General features: G+C 41.8%; 2 protein-coding genes and 1 long non-coding RNA gene across 4 annotated transcripts in view; 1 reads left to right on the forward strand and 2 right to left on the reverse strand.

Moving 5' to 3' along the window:
* Positions 1–4,520, reverse strand: DNAJC28 (DnaJ heat shock protein family (Hsp40) member C28). Its single transcript, XM_020892633.2, has 2 exons — positions 4,115–4,520; positions 1–3,231 (listed from the first exon to the last, which is right to left on the reverse strand). The coding sequence occupies exon 2, from the start codon at positions 3,179–3,181 to the stop codon at positions 2,039–2,041; it is 1,143 nt and encodes a 380-aa protein (XP_020748292.1). The 5' UTR covers positions 3,182–3,231; positions 4,115–4,520; the 3' UTR covers positions 1–2,038.
* Positions 4,498–18,297, forward strand: LOC110136766 (uncharacterized). Of its 2 annotated transcripts, XR_002313719.2 has the most exons (4): positions 4,498–5,164; positions 9,863–9,917; positions 14,808–14,886; positions 15,719–18,297. It is a non-coding gene; the product is annotated as an uncharacterized lncRNA (long non-coding RNA). The 2 variants fall into 2 exon arrangements; XR_002313720.2 differs by lacking the exon at positions 14,808–14,886 and having other exon boundaries at positions 4,500–5,164.
* Positions 17,751–19,577, reverse strand: part of GART (phosphoribosylglycinamide formyltransferase, phosphoribosylglycinamide synthetase, phosphoribosylaminoimidazole synthetase) — a 27,417-nt gene continuing 25,590 nt past the window's right edge. The window contains exon 25 of the mRNA XM_020892623.2: positions 17,751–19,565. Coding sequence (XP_020748282.2) covers positions 19,374–19,565 — 192 coding nt within the window. The 3' untranslated portion in view covers positions 17,751–19,373. The remainder of the gene's footprint in view (positions 19,566–19,577) is intronic.

Below are 19,577 nucleotides of genomic sequence, written 5' to 3' on the forward strand. Positions count from 1 at the left end.
TCATTGAATAATCATAAAGTTTATTGATTGAATTTATTAATATAGACATTTACAAACATAAAGTGCTGTGCTGAAATCAGGAATTACTAGTTTTCGGATAACCTTACCTTCTCATTAGCTAATATGAAAAATGATTTCCTTGGACTTCCCTGGTGGTTCAGTGGATAAGAATCCACCTGCCAGTGCAGGGGACACAGGTTTGATTCCTGGTCCAGGAAGATTCCACATGCCATGGAATCAATGCCATGGGCAACAAGGCCCGTGTACCGCTACTACTGAGCATACGCTCTAGAGTCCATGACCTGCAACTACGGAACCCGCACACCAGAACTACTAAGTCCACGCATCCTAGAGCCTGTGCTCTGCTCAAGAGAAGTCACCACAATGAGAAGCCTGAGCCCCACAGTGAAGAAATGCCCCTGCTCACTGCAAGTAGAGAAAGCCTATGAGCAGCAATGAGGACCCAGCACAACCAAAAATAAAAAGTTTCCTTTATATATGTTGTTGTAATGCGATTAGGTAAGTGAAAGTCACTCACTCGTGTCCAATTCTTGGTGACCCCATGGTTTATACAGTCCATAGAATTCAACAGGCCATAATACCGGAGTGGGTAGCCTGTCCCTTCTCCAGGGGATCTTCCCAACCCAGGAATCAAACCAGGATCTCCTGCATTGGAGGTGGATTCTTTACCAACTGAGCTATCAGGGAAGCCCCATAATTAGGTTTCATGTACCATAATTAGGTGTCATGCATCTAATATTTAACAAGATTAACAGATGCATCATCACCTTCTAAGATGTTTTGGAACAATAGTTTTTATTATAAAGCTCTTATTTCACACTGGTCACAATTGAATATAGAGTAACAGATCATTGCAGAAGCTAGTGATAACTCATTCAACAAAATAATCACATATTAAAAAATAATAATAATAATCACATATTATACCCATTAATGCCCCATCATCTAAGCAGAAAGGTCTGAAATTTCCTTCTGAAGATGTAATTTTACTTATCTATCACACACTTTACAAAATAACTTGTTCTTCCAAAATCAGAGGGGCAAGTGACAAGCTTCTGAGGCACGTCCATTGTACAGCACTCTGAATTAAATAAGGAAACAGGCCAGCTCCTTTTGACAAGTCTCCATATCCTTCTAGTTGCCCGATTCTAATTACACAGACCTTAAAAAGTCAGATCATTCTGAGAGTGGATGGGACACAGTCTCATGGATGTCAATCTCTTCTCATTTGCCAAAGGTGCAAGTGAGCACCAAATTCTGACATTTTGTAGTTGCTTATTAAAGGGTTCCTAAGACAGGAAATTGGATCCCTAAGACTGTAAACTGATATATTCCTCTCATTGTAAAAGCCTCTGAGAAGTGTGATACATAGAGAGGCTTCAGGTAGGTTTATGTAAAACCAACATTTTGACTCTGATTATAGAGATGAAGCCATAAGTGAAACTTTGTTTCCATTGAACCCACCTCTGAGAGGTCAGAAAATAAACTCTTTAAAGTGGACATTGGAGTCTATTTCTAGAATAGCTGAATCAGTTAGCTTGGCTGATGGATCTTTGCTGCCAATGGCTCATGAAGTTAGACAGGACAAAGTACCACCTAGATGTTTGGTGGTTTCTTTATTCAGTACCCACAGAGGCCTTTATAAAAAAAAAAAAAAAAAGAAGAGTGCTGGAACTCCATTACATTAATTTCCTGTCTTAATGTTTCCAACCATATAGAGAATGTCCCAAAGGTCTTAGGTTAGTTTTGTGCTTTAATAAACTTGTGTCAATATTAAATTGCTTCCTCTTGTCTTGCTATGTCCTCAGAACAAAGCTGGTAGAATATTTCTCTGACTCAGTTTCTAACAGTTCTCTCTCACTCAATTACACATCACTGTAGATGTGGGTTGTTTTGTGAAAAGTACAGAGATGCACAGTTCTCAGACTCTTCTGTGATAGAAAGAAACCTCAGCCTCTATGTGTGGTGTTAATACTACTGAAAATTATTTGGGGCAGTACTGTGAACATTGAGATGGTCATATTTTAATAAATTTCCACACATTCATCCAGTTAAAGAAACTGGTCTTAACTCCAGGTGTTTTCTCTCCTTCTCCCGGATCAATGTTATATGGGTTTTTATCCTTGACTTCTTTTGTTTTTATAAGGGTCATGTATATTTCCTGGGTTCTGGCAATTTCTTTCTGTGCATCAAAATGGACCTTCTGCCTGGTCAGAAGGGGAACAATTAAATTAAAATCATTAATTCGCTTATTTAGCTTTTTGATGTTTTCTTGAAACTGCTCACAAACTTGGTTCCACTGTTTCTGTTCAGCTGATGTCATTGGAGTCCCAAGTTTTTTCCTCGACACTAAAATTGCCTCTCTGAGTTGATCAATGGTATCCTTTATTTCCTTTTGCATTAGGATCCATTCTGGTTGGTATCCATTATCTATCAATATTCTGTTCAGGTTGTGAGTCATAGGATCAATATATGAACAGCCAGAAAATTTTTTCAGAGGTTTTCCTTTCCCGCTGAGATTGTCAAAGTCTCCTTTTGCCATTGATTCCTGAATGAGATCCTCCACCAAACGCTCTATTGCCTGAGTTATCTTTCGTTCCTTACTGTGTCTTACATCTTTAACAGTGACACTATCAGTGAAATACTGGCTTTGCAGTTTCTGCTTTTGGTATTCCATCACTTGTTCAGTTGCACGGTCTGCTCTAAACTGCCTGTACTGCTTCTCTCGTTGACTCGGAGTCCCAAAACCAATACCCTCAAAACTTAAGTAATGCCGGTGTTGGGGTGTTTTATATTTGAATTTTTCTTCTTCTTCTTCTGTGTCTTCAACTTTACTCTGTCTGGCATTTGTCTGTTCTATCACGTGCGAAAGTACCTTCCTGTAAGCTTCTTCAATCCTTATAAACGTTGCAGAATCAGCAGTACTAGAGCCACCGTCTGGATGGTATTGCTTGGCAAGCTTACGAAAAGATTCCCTGACATCATCTGCAGAACAGCCTTCATCCAGGTTCAGCAGCCCATAATATTCTCTCATATTCCTTTTGGATTTATGGGTTGACATCATTCTAGTTCTTGTGACACCAAGATATGGACCCATTTTCATTCGGTTAGGAATCACTGAAGCACTTCTCAGATGAGATCTTAGGATCTGAGCCATCATCACATACGCTGTGTTCCTTATGGTACCCAGAGTTCTTCCCTAGCAATGATCTATAAAACAACAAATATAGAGTGAAGAAAGTTGTATTATCAGCTAAACTCATATTTTCAGCAATATGAATGAAATTATGCACACAATAAGGGCAGTTCTTTCTAATGCTGCTAAAATTCTCAGAGCTACAATTCACTTATGTTAGCAGAGAAATGGAAGTTGATGACGTCTTACATTAACATACTGCAATATGATCTAGATTCTACTACTAACTAACCCCAGAATGTTAGAGCTGGCAAGTTCTCAGAGATCATCTAATCCAATCTTCTCGTTTTATGAGAAAATGTAGACCCAGAAGGTTAAGCAACATAACCAAATCCAATAACAAGGTGGAAGGGCACTATAAGCCTCTTGTTTAACTGTCTGTATCCCCAGCAGATCATGAACTTCATCGGCACCGTTACTTCTTTAGTTAGCGAATGTATCAGTCTTCTCACGAGGAGACATGTGAAATAATCAGAGCACACGTCAAAGTATGTATGTACCTAGTCTGACACTAAACTGAATAGAATCAAATGTCCAAAAAAGATTTTAAGCTCTGCAGCTTGTTAGGAAGGAGCTATTCGCTACAAGTCGAAAAACCAAGATGAAAGGGTGAGCCCTCTCAAGACGTTAACTATTATTTTTAAAACGCACGGTACAGAAGAGGAAGGCAGTCTTGTACGAGGGTAATGGCAATGAAATGCTGGAAGTGGTTTCATTGAAAATAGGACTTTGATGTATACATGCTAAAACTGAGTTCCCGGGGACTCTAATTTCTGGACAGTTGGGATCGAGGACTTTCAGGTTTAACTGGGACTTCGGTGATGGTGCCCAACGTGGCCGTCGCGAGGGAGCGGTCAGTCCCGACGCTGGACACGCCCCGCCCCGCCCCCTACTCACCTCAGAAGCGGCTCAGCGGCTCCAGCGTCCAAGCTGCGCCTCGGCGCATGCGTGCGCCATCTGCCCTTCGCTTCACAGGCGTCTCGGCGGGAGGCCCGCGGCAAGCGCCGCCGCTGGGCTAGATCATCTGCGTTTTACACAGAGGGAACCCTCGGGGTGCGGCTGGCAGTATTATACCTAATAGGGACAGACGTCCTATCTTACCACGGAACCCCAGAATCTCCTTTAAGCCCTAGTCTTCTCTAGAGGACAGGAGTAGGAGCTTTCAGGAGGCCCCGCCCCGTCCCGGGCACCAGCTCCGCCTCCGCCCCCAACTGGAGCGGAAGATGGATAGATCGAGCGGGATTGTGGGAGATGTAGTTATTCCGGAAGTGCGGCGCGCGCCGGACTGCTTCCGGGAGAAGGGTGGGTGGGGAGAGGTGATGCGCGAAAGGGACGCTGTGGCGGCTTTGTAGATATGTGGGGCTTCTCATGGCCAGTGGCCGGTGTAGGTGGGGACCTGTGACGTCCGAATGGTTTGGAGGGCGACGCCCCTCGGAATATTGTTTTGAGAAGGGGGAGACGAGTCTGTTTCCCCGAACAGGACCTGGACAGCCTCTTCAGGTCTGCAGCCGGAGACACCCTCTCCGAAATTTCTCAGGAAATTCTACCTTAGAAAGATCTAGTTAACGCAGGTTAGAAAGCTGGTCTTTTATTAGTTCAAGAACCTAGCGAGCAGCTCATTTAGCCAGGTGTCGGTAGTGGGTGAGAACGGTCGAGGACAAAATTAAATTAGGTGTGTTTCCTGGCTTTAAGTTCAGCTACTGTCGTGGGGATTTACTATTTCTCTCTCCTGCACAGGGAGATAATTTTTTTAAAAAAGTAAGAGGCATAACCTTGGGGAGTCAGACCTGAGTTGAAAATCCTTTTTGCTTACACTTGGGTTTCTGTTTTGATCTGGCAAATGATTGTACCAGCACATGGTAAACGTGTATTTAGCCCTTCCTTTTGCCAGGCACTGTACTAAATGCGCTATGTACAGTCTTAAAATCCTTACAACAGCCCTCTGAGGTAAGCGCTATTATTTTCCCCATTTTACTTATGATGAAATAATAATTGCATCAAACGTCGTGCCATTTTGTGAAAATTACACAATGTATGTGAACCTCTTTGCATTGTGTCTGCCTGGCACGTTAAGTTTTTTTGTTGTTATGACGATGTCTCCTGAAACAAGCCAGAAATAGGTACTAACCTAGAAGGGCTTCTGAGTAATTGTTGTTCAGTCGTTGCTCAGTCGTGTCCAACTTTTTGTGACTCTATGGACTGCAGTAGGCCAGGCTTCCCCGTTCTTCACCATCTCCCGGAGTTTGCTCAAACTTAGGTCCATTGAGTTTGTGAGCCATCCAACCGTCTCATCCTCTATCGCTCCCTTCTCCTGCCTTCAGTCTCTCCCAGGGTTAGGGTCTTTTCCTGTGAGTTGGCTCTTCACGTCGGGTGGCCAAAGTGTCAGAGCTTCAGCTTCAGCATCAGTCCTTGCAATGAAGGTTGATTTCCTTTAGGATTGACTGGTTTGATCTCCTTGAAGTCCAAGGGACTCTCAAGAGTCTTCGCTGGCACCGCAGTTTAGAAGCACTGATAAAGCATCAGTTCTTCCGTGTTCAGCCTTCTTTATGGTCCAACTCACGTTGGTACGTGGCTACTGGAAAAACCATAGCTTTGACTATAATTTGCTACCTTCTACTAGGTATGCAGAAAATGGTTTACATTCTGATTCAGAGGGATTTCCTTATAAGCAAACAATGAACATAAAAGAACTCCAGTGTGAAAGAAAATGTTTCTACAAGTTTGAATTCTAGCCAGTATTTTAAACACAGCTATAAAAGTGTGGAAAGCACACAGTTTTAGAAACTACCCATACTTATGTAGCACTTTGTATTTTGTTCAATACAATGCACTAGTCGCAATGTCATTTTCATGTTTGCATGTTATAAGTAACTATACCTTAGTCCAAGGGGTTAAGTGATTTGATTAAGTGACTAGACTTTGTAAGTTACTGGGACTCTTAAGTCCATTGCTCTTTTCAGAATGTCAGTTTTGTGATACTACACTTTACATGTAGAAAGTGAAGTGAAGTCAGCCGAGTAATCAGTAAAGCACACTTTCAACTGCAAAGTGTAAATTACCTAACTGACCTAGGAGATTATTTTTCTTATGTGTATGAAACCTGGAGGTAGGCAGTTTCTGGCATTGGTTCAGCTACCAAGAGGTGCTCTACCATCCTCTCTCTCTATGTATATGTGTGTGTGTGTATTCTGAATCATTTAAAAGTAATTGCATGTATTATGTTCCTTTACTCCAAAGCACTTCAGTATTTGCTTCATCAAAGCAACAGCATTCTCTTACATTATCATAGCTTTGTTAACAGATTTAACATAGACAAAATATTATTTAATGTACAGTTTTGTATTCCAGTTTCAGCACTTGTCCTGATGATGTCTGTGAGGGCAACCCATAGACTTTTAAATTAGCAGGTCAAATGAGTGATAAACCAAAGCGTTATTGCTCAGTTTAGTTACGGGCAGAAAGAGTTCACCATTGAAAATATAGTTCCCATTTAAAGAGAAAAATACAGAGACATCCCTGGTAGTCCAGTGGCTAAAACTCCACATTCCCAATGCAGAGAGCCTGGGTTTGATCCATAATCAGGGAGCTAGACCTCACATGCTGCAACCAAGGGCTTGCATGCCTCAAGTAAAACTCAGTGCAGCCAAACAAATATTAGAAAAGAAAACTGTAGTTCTTTTCCTTTTAAAAGGTGGCTGCATACTCTGCAGTCAACAGTCCTAGTGATTATAAGATGTGGTCAGAGGATAACATGTAAAGTCAGAACCAAACATAGGTTGACTAGCTTTTTTTAAAAATTTTGATCATGCCGCTTGTGGGCAGTTCTTGAGACCAGGGACTGATCCTGGCCCATGGCAGTGAAAGCGCTAAATCCTAACCACTGGGCTACCACGGACACCTGGTTAACTCTCAATTTTTATGCTACCTTGCTTATTTAAACTCCATAGACTTTTAAACCTGTTCATTTTCAGTTTAAATTGTTAACCACTTTAAGGTTATGTTATAATTCAAATCAACATGCTTGAACCTCAGTCTGTTCTTTTCCACAAAGTCTTAATTAATTACTTCAAGTTTGTCAGCTGGAATGCAGTATAATCTTGTATAAAAGGGCTGGTTTTAAATTAAAGTCTATTGGCTTTCATGTGTGTAACATGTCCTGGTTTGAAACATCTTTTTTTTGTAATTCTGTACTCTTACAATAGAGTTGAGCATTTTGAAACAAATTTCCCCATAAGCCAGGGAGGGTAGAGAGTTGGCACAAATTCCATTAGCTTTAAAATTAGTCATTAACTGTGTTTCTGAGTGGGTGGAAAATAAATGTGATACTTTAAAAAAGTTATTAAAATTTTTTTTGTTACTTTATAGTTAGGTTAAATACTTACTGAGCTACTGCAAAAAGCTTGGCACTGCAAAAGTAACTTTTTTTTTGGTTCTAGGATATAGTTTCAGGCTTCATGACTGAAGCATGTGAGGGCTGTGTTTTAATTCCATCTGTTTCTTCTTTTTTAAAAAAAGATTCATTTGTTTATTTTGGGCCATGCTGGGTCTTTGATGCTATGCATGGGATTTATTTAGTTCTCTAGTTGCAGGGGAGCAGGGGCCACTTACCGTTGTGGTAACACAGGCTCTCATCTGTGCAGTCCACTGCATTTCAGAGCAGAGTCAAAGCACTCAAGCTTCAGTAGTTTGGGCTTGTGAGCACAGTAGTTGTGGTGCTCTGGCTTAGTTGCCCCTTGGCATGGGGATCTTCCTGGACCAGGGATCGAACCTGTGTTCCTTGCATTGGCATATGGGTTCTTAACCACTAGAACACCAGAGAAGCCCCTCTTTTCTTTCTTCCTTTGTTTCATTTGTTGGTTCTGTGGTCACTGCAAATAAGTTGATTTATTTCCAGTAAGTTGTGGTACTATAGTAACCAAAATCACACCGCCCTGCAGATTGATGGATGGTTCCCTCTGAATTCTAAAGTCACATTTTGTTCAATGATGTTTGCAAATTGTATCTTCTGAAACTACAATTTCCAGAAACACCATGAATCTGCTTTCCTCTGGGTGCCATCTCAGTTCATTGTTTTTGGTTTATTTTATTGAAATAGAATTGAGGAACACTATTATTAGTTTGGTTATATTAGTTCCTTTTTTACTCTGATCAGGGAAGTGTTTATTGTAGACAGTGTCAGTTTTAAAAGAAAGGAAGAGGTAAATGAACTTAATTAATTAGCATAATAAGACTGAAAATCTAGAAGGGTTGGGAAAAGGTAACCTGGAAAAGAGGAGATTCACACTCATTTGAATATTTTTCCATTCTTCATCTTCCCTAGTGGGTTAACCAGTTATCTAACATCCTAAGGTGGTCAGTAAGGGCCACACACAGGATTTGTGGAAGTTTGCTAATGAAAAACTACCCTCCCCAACCCAGGATGTCAGTTTTCATTTTTGGCCTTGAATCAACTTAAGGATTTATTGTCACTTGAGCCTGCATTTGAAGACTCTTGCTCCTTGGAAGAAAAGTTATGACCAACCTAGACAGCATATTAAAAAGCAGAGACATTACTTTGTCTGCAAAGGTCCGTCTAGTCAAGGCTATGGTTTTTCCAGTAGTCATGTATGGATGTGAGAGTTAGACTATAAAGAAAGCTGAGCACCTAAGAATTGATTCTTTTGAACTGTGATATTGGAGAAGACTCTTGAGAATCCATTGGACTGCAAGGAGATCCAACCAGTCCATCCTAAAGGAAATCAGTCCTGAGTGTTCATTGGAAGGACTGATGCTGAAGCTGAAACTCCAGTACTTTGGCCACCTGATGTGAAGAACTGACTCATTTGAAAAGACTCTGATGCTGGGAATGACTGAAGGTAGGAGGAAAAAGGGACAACAGAAGATGAGATGGTTGGATAGCATCACTGACTTGATGGACATGAGTTTGAGCAAGCTCTGGGAGTTGGTGATGGACAGGGAAGCCTGACATGCTGCAGTCCATGGGGTCACAAAGAGTCGGACACGACTGAGTGACTGAGCTGAACTGAATGCTTTCTGTTCCTTGAAACAATGAATAATGTATATACCTCCAATTGCAGGCTGATAGTGGGGAAAACAGCTGCACATCAGTAGCCTGGGAATCAAGATTTGAATTGTTTTCAGCCCATATAACATTTACCCAACATGTTTATCAAAATCACTGTCTCACAGCCCAACTGCTCTGTTTGCTTTCTTTGTTTCTTTTTTTAATTATCTCTGTCTTTGGCTGCGCTGGGTCTTAGTTGCTGCATGAGGGATCTTTTCGTTACAGCATGTGGGATCTGGTTCCCTGACTGAGGATCGGACCCGGGACCCCTGCACTGAGAACACAGTCTTAACCCCTGGACCACTGTGGAAGTCCCCATTCTTGTTTTTTCTTACCCTTCAAAATTTGTTTCCAGTTTTTTTGAGCTGTAATTGACAAAAATTGTATACCTTTACAGTCACCCTTCAAAATTTGTTTCCAGTTTTATTGAGCTGTAATTGACAAAAATTGTATAACTTTACAGTGTGTAACTTGGTAATTTGGTATATGTACAAGTATGAAATAATCATCACAATCACACTGATTAACAAATTAACATATCATCACCTCACATAGTTACTGTTTTCTTTTTTTGATTCCAGCTGCAGGATGGAGAGCCTTCAGCAATTCCTGGGAAACTTAGGACTTCGTTTATAGGTAAAGAATTTTAATAAGGGAATTCCCTGGTTATTCAGTGGTTAGGACTCTGCACTTCCACTGCAGGGGGGCCAGAAAAAAAAGACTTTTTATCTGGAGTTAAGATCCATTGTCTTATTTTTCTCCTATGCATTGAATTTGTTCAGCAGCAGTTAAAGTCCTGTGTGGGGCTTCCCTGGTAGGTCAGTGGTAAAGAATCTGCCAGCCCATGCAGGAGACACAGGTTCGATCCCTGGTCCAGGAAAATCCCACATGCTGTGCAGCAGTTAAGTCTCTGTGCTACAGTTACTGAGCCCATGCTCCGAAACTGCTCAAGCCCACATCTAGAATCCATACTCTGCAACAAGAGAAGCCACAGCAAAAGAAGCGAGAGGGGAGCCCTCAATCACCACCAGAAGAGAAAGTCTGCTTATAGCAACAAAGACCCAGGGCAGTCAGTTCAGTTCAGCCCAGTCGCTCAGTTGTGTCTGACTCTTTGCGACCCCATGGACTGCAGCATCCTAGGCTTTCCTGTCCATCACCAACTCCTGGAGCTCGCTCAAACCTCATGTCCATGGAGTCGGTGATGCCATCCAACTATCTCATCCTCTGTCATCCCCTTCTCCTCCTGCCCCCAGTCTCTCCCAGCATCAGAGTCTTTTCCATTCAGTCAGTTCTTCACAAAGCATTGGAGTTTCAGCTTCAGCATCAGTCCTTCCAATGAACATTCAGGACTGATTTCCTTTAGGATGGACTGGTTGGATCTCCTTGCAGTCCAAGGGACTCTCAAGAGTCTTCTCCAAAACTACAGTTCAAAAGCATCAATTCTTAGGTGCTCAGCTTTCTTTAGAGTCCAACTCTCACATCCATAATGACTACTGGAAAAACCATAGCCTTGACTAGACAGACCTTTGTTGGCAAAGTAATGTCTCTGCTTTTTAATATGCTGTCTAGGTTGGTCATAGCTTTTCTTCCAAGGAGCAGGTGTCTTAATTTCATGGCTCCAGTCACTATCTGTAGTGATTTTGGAGCCCAAGAAAATAAAGTCTGTCACTGCTTCCATTGTTTCCCCATCTATTTGCCATGAAGTGATGGGACTGGATGCCATGATCTTACTTTTTGAATGTTGAGTTTTAGGTCAGCGTTTTTGTCCTTCTCTTTCACTTTTATCAAGAGGCTCTTTAGTTCTTCTTCAGTTTCTGCCATAAGGATGGTATCATCTGTGTTTCTGAGGTTACTGAAAATTCTCCTGGCAATCTTGATTCCAGCTTGTGCTTCATCTAGCCTGGCCTTTCACGTGATGTACTCTGCATATAGTTAGCAGGGTGACAAAAAAGCAATCAATCAGCTTTTTAAAAATTAAGTAGAATAGCATTAAAATAAAAAACCCAATTAGGAATACATGTTACCAAGGAGGTAGGAGACACTAAAAATTATAAAATATTGCTGGAAGAAATGAAAGAAGACCCAAGTAAAAGGAAAGACATCCTGTATTCATTGATTGGAAGACAATATTATTCAGATGGCAATACTCTGCAAATTAATCTACAAGTTAAATTCATTTCAAAATCTCAGTCAGCCTTTTTGAAAAAAGTTGACGAGATGATCCTGAATTTACATGGCAAGTCAAAGGACACAGAGTAGGGACTTCCCAGGTGGTCTGGTAGTTTAGACCCCACACTCCCAGCTCCCAGTGCGGGGGACCTGGGTTTGATCCCTGGTCAGGGATTGCATGTGCCACACCAGACCTGATGCAGCCATACATATGTATATTAAATGGAACACAGAATATAAAAAACAGTCTTGAAAAAGAAAAACAAAGGTGAAGAGTCACACTTCCTTATTTCAAAAGTCACTAGAAAGCTACTGTAATCAAGGCTTTGTGGTACTGGCATAGGATAGACAATGAATGTAGAATATCAATGAAATGTAATTGAAAGTTGAGAAATGAACTCATGCATTTTTGGTCAATTGATTTTTGACAAGGGTGCCAAGACAAATGGGAAAAAATAGGCTTTTTAGTATGTGGTGCTGGGACAACTGTATATCCACTTGCAAATGAATGAAGTTGAACCCTTGCTTCACATTATATTAAAAAATGAACTCTGGAGAAGGCAATGGCACCCCACTCCGGTACTCTTGCCTGGAAAATCCCATGGACGGAGGAGCCTGGTAGGCTGCAGTCCATGGGGTCGCTGAGAGTCAGACATGACTGGGCAACTTCACTTTCACTTTTCACTTTCATGCATTGGAGAAGGAAATGGCAACCCACTCCAGTGTTCTTGCTTGGAGAATCCCAGGGACAGGGAAGCCTGATGGGCTGCTGTCTATGGGGTTACACAGAGTCGGACACAACTGAAGCCACTTAGCAGCAGCAGCAGCATGTGAGAGTAAAAGCTACTGGTTTTTGCAGTAGTCATGTATGGATGTGAGAGTAGGACCACAAAGAAGGCAGAGCACTGAAGAACTAATGCTTTTGAACTGTGGTGCTAGAGAAGACTCTTGAGAGTCCCTGGGTCTGCGAGGAGATCAAACCAGTCAATCCTAAAGGAAATCAGTCCTGAACATTCATAGGAAGGACTGACGCTGAAACCAAAGCTCCAATCCTTTGGCCGCCTGATGTGAAGAGCCGACCCACTGGAAAAGACCCTGATGCTGGGAAAGATTGAAGGCAAATGGAGAAGGGGATGACAGAGGAAGAGATAGTTGGATGACATCACCAACTCAATGGACAGCAGTTTGAACAATCTCCAAGAGATGGTGAAGGACAGGGATTCCTGGTGTGCTGCATTCCATGGGGTCACAAAGAGTCAGACACAATTTAGCAACTGAACAGCAACCACAGCAACACGAGAGTAAATGTGTCCTGTCAGATCTGCAGCTGGTGCACACAGATTGGTTTAGAACACTCTCCAACATAGATTGTCTCTAAGTCTGGTTGAGTGTGTCACAAGTACATGAATCAAAAGGCAATGTATTCATTCCAGGATGGAATAGAATGTTACTTTGAACAGTCTGTAAAATTTACACAGAGTCTGTAATCCACTCAAGATTTCAAATAATAAAACATTTACCTGAAAAAAAAAAAGAACTCAAGATGAATCAATGGGCTTCCCAGGTGGCGCTAATGGTAAAGAACTTGCCGGCCAATGCAGGAGATACGGGTTTGACCCCCAGGTCAGGAAGATCCCCTGGAGGAGGACATAGCAACCCACTCCAGTATCCTTGCCTGGAGAATCTTATGGACAGAGGAGCCTGGAGGGCTGCAGTCCATAGGGTCGCAAAGAGTTGGACATGACTGAAGCAACTTAGTACACAAAAATATAAAACTCTTAGAAGGAAACAGATGTAAAGCTTTGTAACCTTGCATTTGGCAATGGTTTCTTAGATATGATACCAAAAGCACAAGAAATAAAAAATAGGAAATTTGGCTTCATCAAAGTTAAGAATATTTGTGCTTCAAAGAACACCATTACGAAACTGGAAATGCATGCCGCATAATGTGAGAAACAGTTTTCTGATCACATAAGAGTCTGATATCCAGAATATATAAAGAACTCTTAAATTCATTAAAAGAAATTTAACACACACACACAAATAAATTTAACTCAGTTTTAAAATGAGCAAAGATTTGAATACCACATTTCAACCAAGTGAAAGTGCTAGTCACTCAGTCATGTCCAACTCTCTTTGTGACCCCATGGACTATAGCCCTCCAGGCTCCTCTGGAATTCTCCATGCAAGAACACTGGAGAGGGTAGCCATTCCCTTCTCCAGGGGATTTTCCCTATCCAGGGCTTGAACCCAAGTCTCCTGTGTTGCAGGCAGATTCTTTACCATCTGAGCCACCATGGAAGCCCGTTTCACCAAAGAAGACATACAAATAACCACTAAAACATTAAAGGATGCTTATCTCTCTTTGCTATTACCTGGAATCCTGTATTCAGTTGGAAATGTCTTTCTACTTCTCCTTTGCCTTTTGCTTCTCTTCTCGGCTGTTTGTAAGGTCTCCTCAGAGAACCATGTTTCCTTCTTGCATTTCTTTTTCTTTGGGATGGTTTTGGTTACTGCCTTCTGTATAGTGTTATGGACCTCTGTCCATAGTTCTTCAGGCACTCTGTCTACCACATCTAATCCCTTGAATCTGTTCATCACCTCCACTGTATAATCATAAGGGACTTGATTTAGGTCATACCTGAATGGCCACTACTTTCTTCAATTTAAGTTTGAATTTTGCATTAAGGAGCTGATGATCTGAACCACAGTCAACTCCTGGTCTTGTTTTTGCTGACTGTATAGAGCTGCTCCATCTTCAGCTGCAAAGAATATCATCAGTCTGATTTGGGTATTGACCATCTGGTGATGTCCATGTGTAGAGACTTACTTCTCTTGTGCCATTGAAAGAGGGTGTTTGCAGTGCGTTCTCTTGGCAAAACTCTGTTACCCTTTGCCCCGCTTCATTTTGTTCTCCCAAGGCCAAACTTGCCTGTTACTCCAGGTATCTCTCAACTTCCTACTTTTGTGTTTCAATACCTTATAATGAAAAGGACATCTTTTTTTGGTGTTAGTCCTCGAAGGTCTTGTAGGTCATCATAGAAGTGTTCAACTTGAGCTTCTTCGGCATCAGTGGTTGGGGGATAGACTTGGATTATAGTGATGTTAAATGGTTTGTCTTGGAAAGACAACAAGGTCGTTCTGTTGTTTTTGAGATTTCACCTAAGTCTGCATGCAGTTGGGTATGTTTCCCTTTCTCCCTTGCCTCCAGAGGATGTTCTTGACCCAGGGATTGAACCTGTGTCCCCTGCATTGGCAGGTAGATTCTTTACTGCTGAGCCACCAGGGAAGCCCTTTGAACTTTATTCTTCCCTTATTTTGCAAAAGGCACACCAAAACTTACCTTAAATCTTACAGGGTGCTGTGAACACCCTCAGGGCACCAAATGAAGGCGTGGCTGAAAAGGCTGATTTACTGCGGAGGTGGAGAATAGGAAGTAAGTTCTTTACAAAATTGGAGGGTTTCCAATACTTGGCTTTCAACACAATCTAGTAGATTTGTCAGCTTATCTTTTTCTCCAAACAGATTTTAGCTCCCCAACCAAGGATCAAACCTGTGCCACCTACATTGGGAGCACCAAGTCTTAACCACTGGACTGCCAGGGAAGTCCCTCAGCTGAATATTTAATTAAAAATGACTTTTAATGACAGACCTTGTTTTGGTTTTGTTTATAACAGAAGCAGTGAAGGAATTGAGTGATATTGCTCCAGATAACTTTCTTCCTATTAATTTTTGGAGGTTTGTGGTGCAGAAAGATTTAAAATGCAGTTTGACTTCAGTGTCCACAAATATTTCAATTCATGAACATTTTACAAAATAAATCTATTTGTAATATTAGGCTTCCCAGGTGGTGCTAGTGGTAAAGACTCCACCTTGCCAATGCAGGATGTGTAGAAGACGCTGGTTTGATCCCTGGGTTGGGAAGATCCCCTGGAGTAGAAAATGGCAACCGATTCCGGTATTCTTGCCTGAGAAATTCCATGGACAGAGGAGCCTGGCAGGATACAGTCCATGGGCTTGCTAAGAGTCAGACATGACTGAGTGAGCACATTTGTAATATTATTCATGCATTGCTTTATTGCAATGCTGACAGTGCAGGTGGGTCTCAGGAGTTAGCACTTTTAAGAATCTTAGCCAGGGACCTACCAGGTTAACAGACAATTTTAGGACTAGGATTGCTATTCAGGTGGATTGGTACAGTTTTGAAACCAGGGGCATCCTGTGGGCTCCTGGGCATGGAGACCTTTTCTGTCTCTCATTTCTTGTAGGCAAGACTCCAGCCTCCATGACCTTCCCTGAGTTCCAAAGAGTGGATTTGAACAGTTGCTAATCAAAGTGAGGAGCAGCCAAGAAACCAGCTGAGGCAAGATTAAAGGGACCAGAGAACTCATCAAGGTCAGGAGACCCACTACCTGTGACCCTGCACATACCCCACCCTTGAAGTGTTTTTATAAAACTCAACAAATCCTTCCAGGTTATGACACAGAGTTTTTCAAGCCAGGGGCCTTCTGTGCCCACCTTTACCTGGCAGAGCAGCAAGACTCTCCTTTTCTATTTCACCCAAACTCTCTTGAGATTGGATTTGGCACAAGTGCAAAGAGGCAGTATTTTTGGCATTATAAAGCAGGTGGCATGCTTTCTGACACAAAGTGTGGGAAATTCTGTATTAAGTGACTTCTTGCTCTATGTGAAAGTATTTTGTGTGTAAGTTTGATGCATTTTATAAGATTAAAAGTAATCCTGATCTAGTTAAAAAATTATACAAATTCATCTTTTTATGGTAACAGGAGTTGTATCTTTCGGGGGAATAGTTTTATCGACTGTAATTCATATGGCACACAATTCACCATTTTTGAGTCCAGTCCAGTGGTTTCGGTGTGTTCATGGGGTGGTGCAACTAGGTTCACACCATCAATTTTACTATGTTCTTGTTACCCCGAGACACTGCGCAGGTCATCATCTCCAAAGACCTCTATTCCCATAGCCCTGGGAGACTATTAATCTCTGTTTCTAAGGATTTGCTTGTTCCAGATATTGCACATAAATGGAATCTTAAATGTGCAGTCATGTGACTGGCTTCTTTCACTTAGTAGTGAAAGAAGTGGTTTCAAGTTTGATCCATGTTGCAACCAGTACTTATTTCCTTTTTATGGCAGAGTAATATTTCATTGCAGGGATAGTCTACATTTACTTGATTCGTAATCTAATAATATTTAGATTATTTTTGGTTACAGCCTTGTGGTTAATATACATGGCTTGAGAAAGAATGACTAGAAGACTGTCTAAAAGATTGTAGGGATGGAGGAGGAAAAAATTGTTTATTAGATAATTGGTAAAAAGCAGTTTAGGCAGATAAAAAAAGAGGAACTGTCAGCATAATGTGAACTTCAAAAAACAACTGGAATGTTATTAGTCTTCCCAAACCTCTTGCAGCTGCATCAGTCACCTGACCTTTGGAGCTGGGCCTTTGTCAAATCAGGGCCTCTGAGCATGGGAATCCTTGTCATTTGGGGCATCCACCACCATATGAGGCAACACAAAGCTGTGTCCTAGTTTCTTTACCCCAGGCCGTTAGAGCAGGGTGAGTGATCTAGACTTGACCAGTCAGATGATCCTGCCTGGGCAAGTGACCCAGAGACTGAGGAAGTCAGAGTGCACTTCAGTCGTAGAAGCGGTGGCAGACTGAATGCTCACTGAAGCGAGGCCGAGGGAACCTGACTTGGCCATGGCACCCACGTCCTTGCCGATCTTCCCCTGGGCAAGACTTTGGCTATGGTTCTGAATGCTCAGCACGGGAGCGAGTAGCCAAGAAAACTCTGGTGAAAAAAAGTAATGAGGGACTAGCTACACCAGTTACTAAATGGCATATTGTACTGGAGTTACTTGACTCAACTTGGCACATTACTTAACTTTACTTAGCACAACTCTGGCGATCTCAGTTCCCCAACCGAGACTGAACCTAGGACCTTGGCAGTGAAAAGTGATGAGTCCTAACCACTGGACTGCCAGGGGATTTCTTGTACTTGAGTTATTTTTAAAAGTTTGTATAGTAGTTAATGGTAAAACATTTGAGAAGGTACATTTAGAGGCCAAAATCTCTTAAAAATTATTTAACATTCCTCTTTAGAGTATCTGGCTTACCTATCACTTTGAAACCGATACTTGAATGCTTTGACTGTTGTGTGTAACCAGCACAACTGATTAAAGTCGAACCCCCTTTCCCCTATCTCGTATCTTTATACCTGAACACAGTGTAGGGGCTCATTTGTTTTAATCCTTACACAAGTAGAAACAGAGACATTAAGGACAAACATCTGTATTTATTTCATTAACAAAAGAATTTAACATCTTGTTTTCACCCTTCCATGTGTTGCCTCTTTCATAAGTTAAATGACCTTTTCTCGAGTATCGTTTTAAACCAATGGCTGTGCATACACTCAACATGTCCACATACTGTTTATCACAAACTAGACAGCAGCACACCCTATGTGACTCCTTTGTCCTTTCAGTATCATCCCTGCTACTTTTTTTTTTTTGGTTCTGTCAACCAGGTATTTCTGACACATTTTCATTCTTCCTATCTGAAGATATTGGATCAGCTGCCTTCCATGGAGTCTAGGTTCCTTTTTGTAGGGATTAGGGTCTAAATAAGGGTTGGAAAATTATATTTCTTAAGTCACAAACGGATTGATTTTTCTAATTTACATCTTAGTACCAGCTTCTATTTTTATTATAGGATGTGATTTTATCAACTAATAACATTTTGCTTTGTATCTTCCAACTTTCTAAAAACTTCATAGGACAGTGTTTGGCATGTACATAATACGCACTTAATTATGTTGAGTGATCTCCCTAGAAAAAATGAATCGACTGTGCAGCAAAGGTACCTGTGTGAACTGATGTACCTGGAACAACGTGTGATGGCAGCTGCTGCCTACAGTCAAGGAGAGGGAGGGCAGTGCTGGCCAGCGGCCTGGGGACCCTGCAGGTACCAGCGGCAGTGAAGAGGGCCTCTCTGAAAGCGCCTCTGCCTTTCCATCTGACACTGTTTCTCCTCACCCTCTACTCATTCCCATTCTGAGGCCAGAGTTTATTATCTTCTCTAAGGGTCTTGTACTGCTGAGGTTTTGAGTTTAAACTCCAAGGGAGGACTTGTACAGGGCTTCCAGGTACCTTTGTAAGGTGCCCGTTGCTGGGCAGGCAGAACTTCTAAGCCCCTTTGAAAGTGGCTCACAAGTTTAAGGCTGACTGGCTAGCTGCCTGTGGGCCTGGTGGCCATTCCCTGTGTGCTCAGCTGTGACAGAAATGTGGTCCTGTTTGTAGGGTCATATGCATATGCCCAATATGTGAACCTAGACCTCCCAGTTCCAGAACTGCATATCCAGACTGGAAATGACTGGCCAGGGAGGGAAACCATGTGGTCCCTTTTAACACTTTACTAGTCTGAGTAGACTGCCTTCCATCCTGCCAAACTGTGAAGCTGAAATCTGGGTATTATAGAAACTGTCAATTATTAGAGGAATGAGTAACGATACTTCAAAGCACAGAGAACACTATCCCTCAATGGGAGCTACCCAGAAATTTTATGATACCAACTTATATAGATCAGAATAATTTGAGAAGTCTCAATTCAAATCAGTACAGATATACAATATGGGGACGACATACTAACTTATTAGACTTGTTAGCTCTTTGAAAAAGAAAAGACTAAGTTTTGGTATCATACTTGGCTGAGAGTAAAAGGAATTCTGAAGGCCTAGTTTGATTATGAACAAGAAGGCCCCAAACAGGTAAAACCTAAAAGACCACTGGAGGCAATACATAGATGTCTCACACATCTTTTGGGCTGAGTCCATGATAGAAAGTCACCCTGCAGCACCTCCAATGCTCTCAAAGCTGTCTCCATTCCTGGGTGATGACGCTTCATTCCTCTTTGACCCAACAGATTTTGCCATTTTCTCCAAGCCGTACAGCTCCACTGGCCACCAGCTGGAGGGCTGAGGGAAATATTTTATGTTCCGCTAATTTTACTCTCTCAGATAGACTTTCAACAGTGTCACCCCTCTTCACTGGAACGGCTTCCTGTAAGATAATTTGACCGGCATCTACATCTTCCTGGAAAAGAAA

The sequence above is a fragment of the Odocoileus virginianus genome, chromosome 25 (assembly GCF_023699985.2).
Source record: "Odocoileus virginianus isolate 20LAN1187 ecotype Illinois chromosome 25, Ovbor_1.2, whole genome shotgun sequence".
Classification (NCBI taxonomy): Eukaryota; Metazoa; Chordata; class Mammalia; order Artiodactyla; family Cervidae; genus Odocoileus; species Odocoileus virginianus.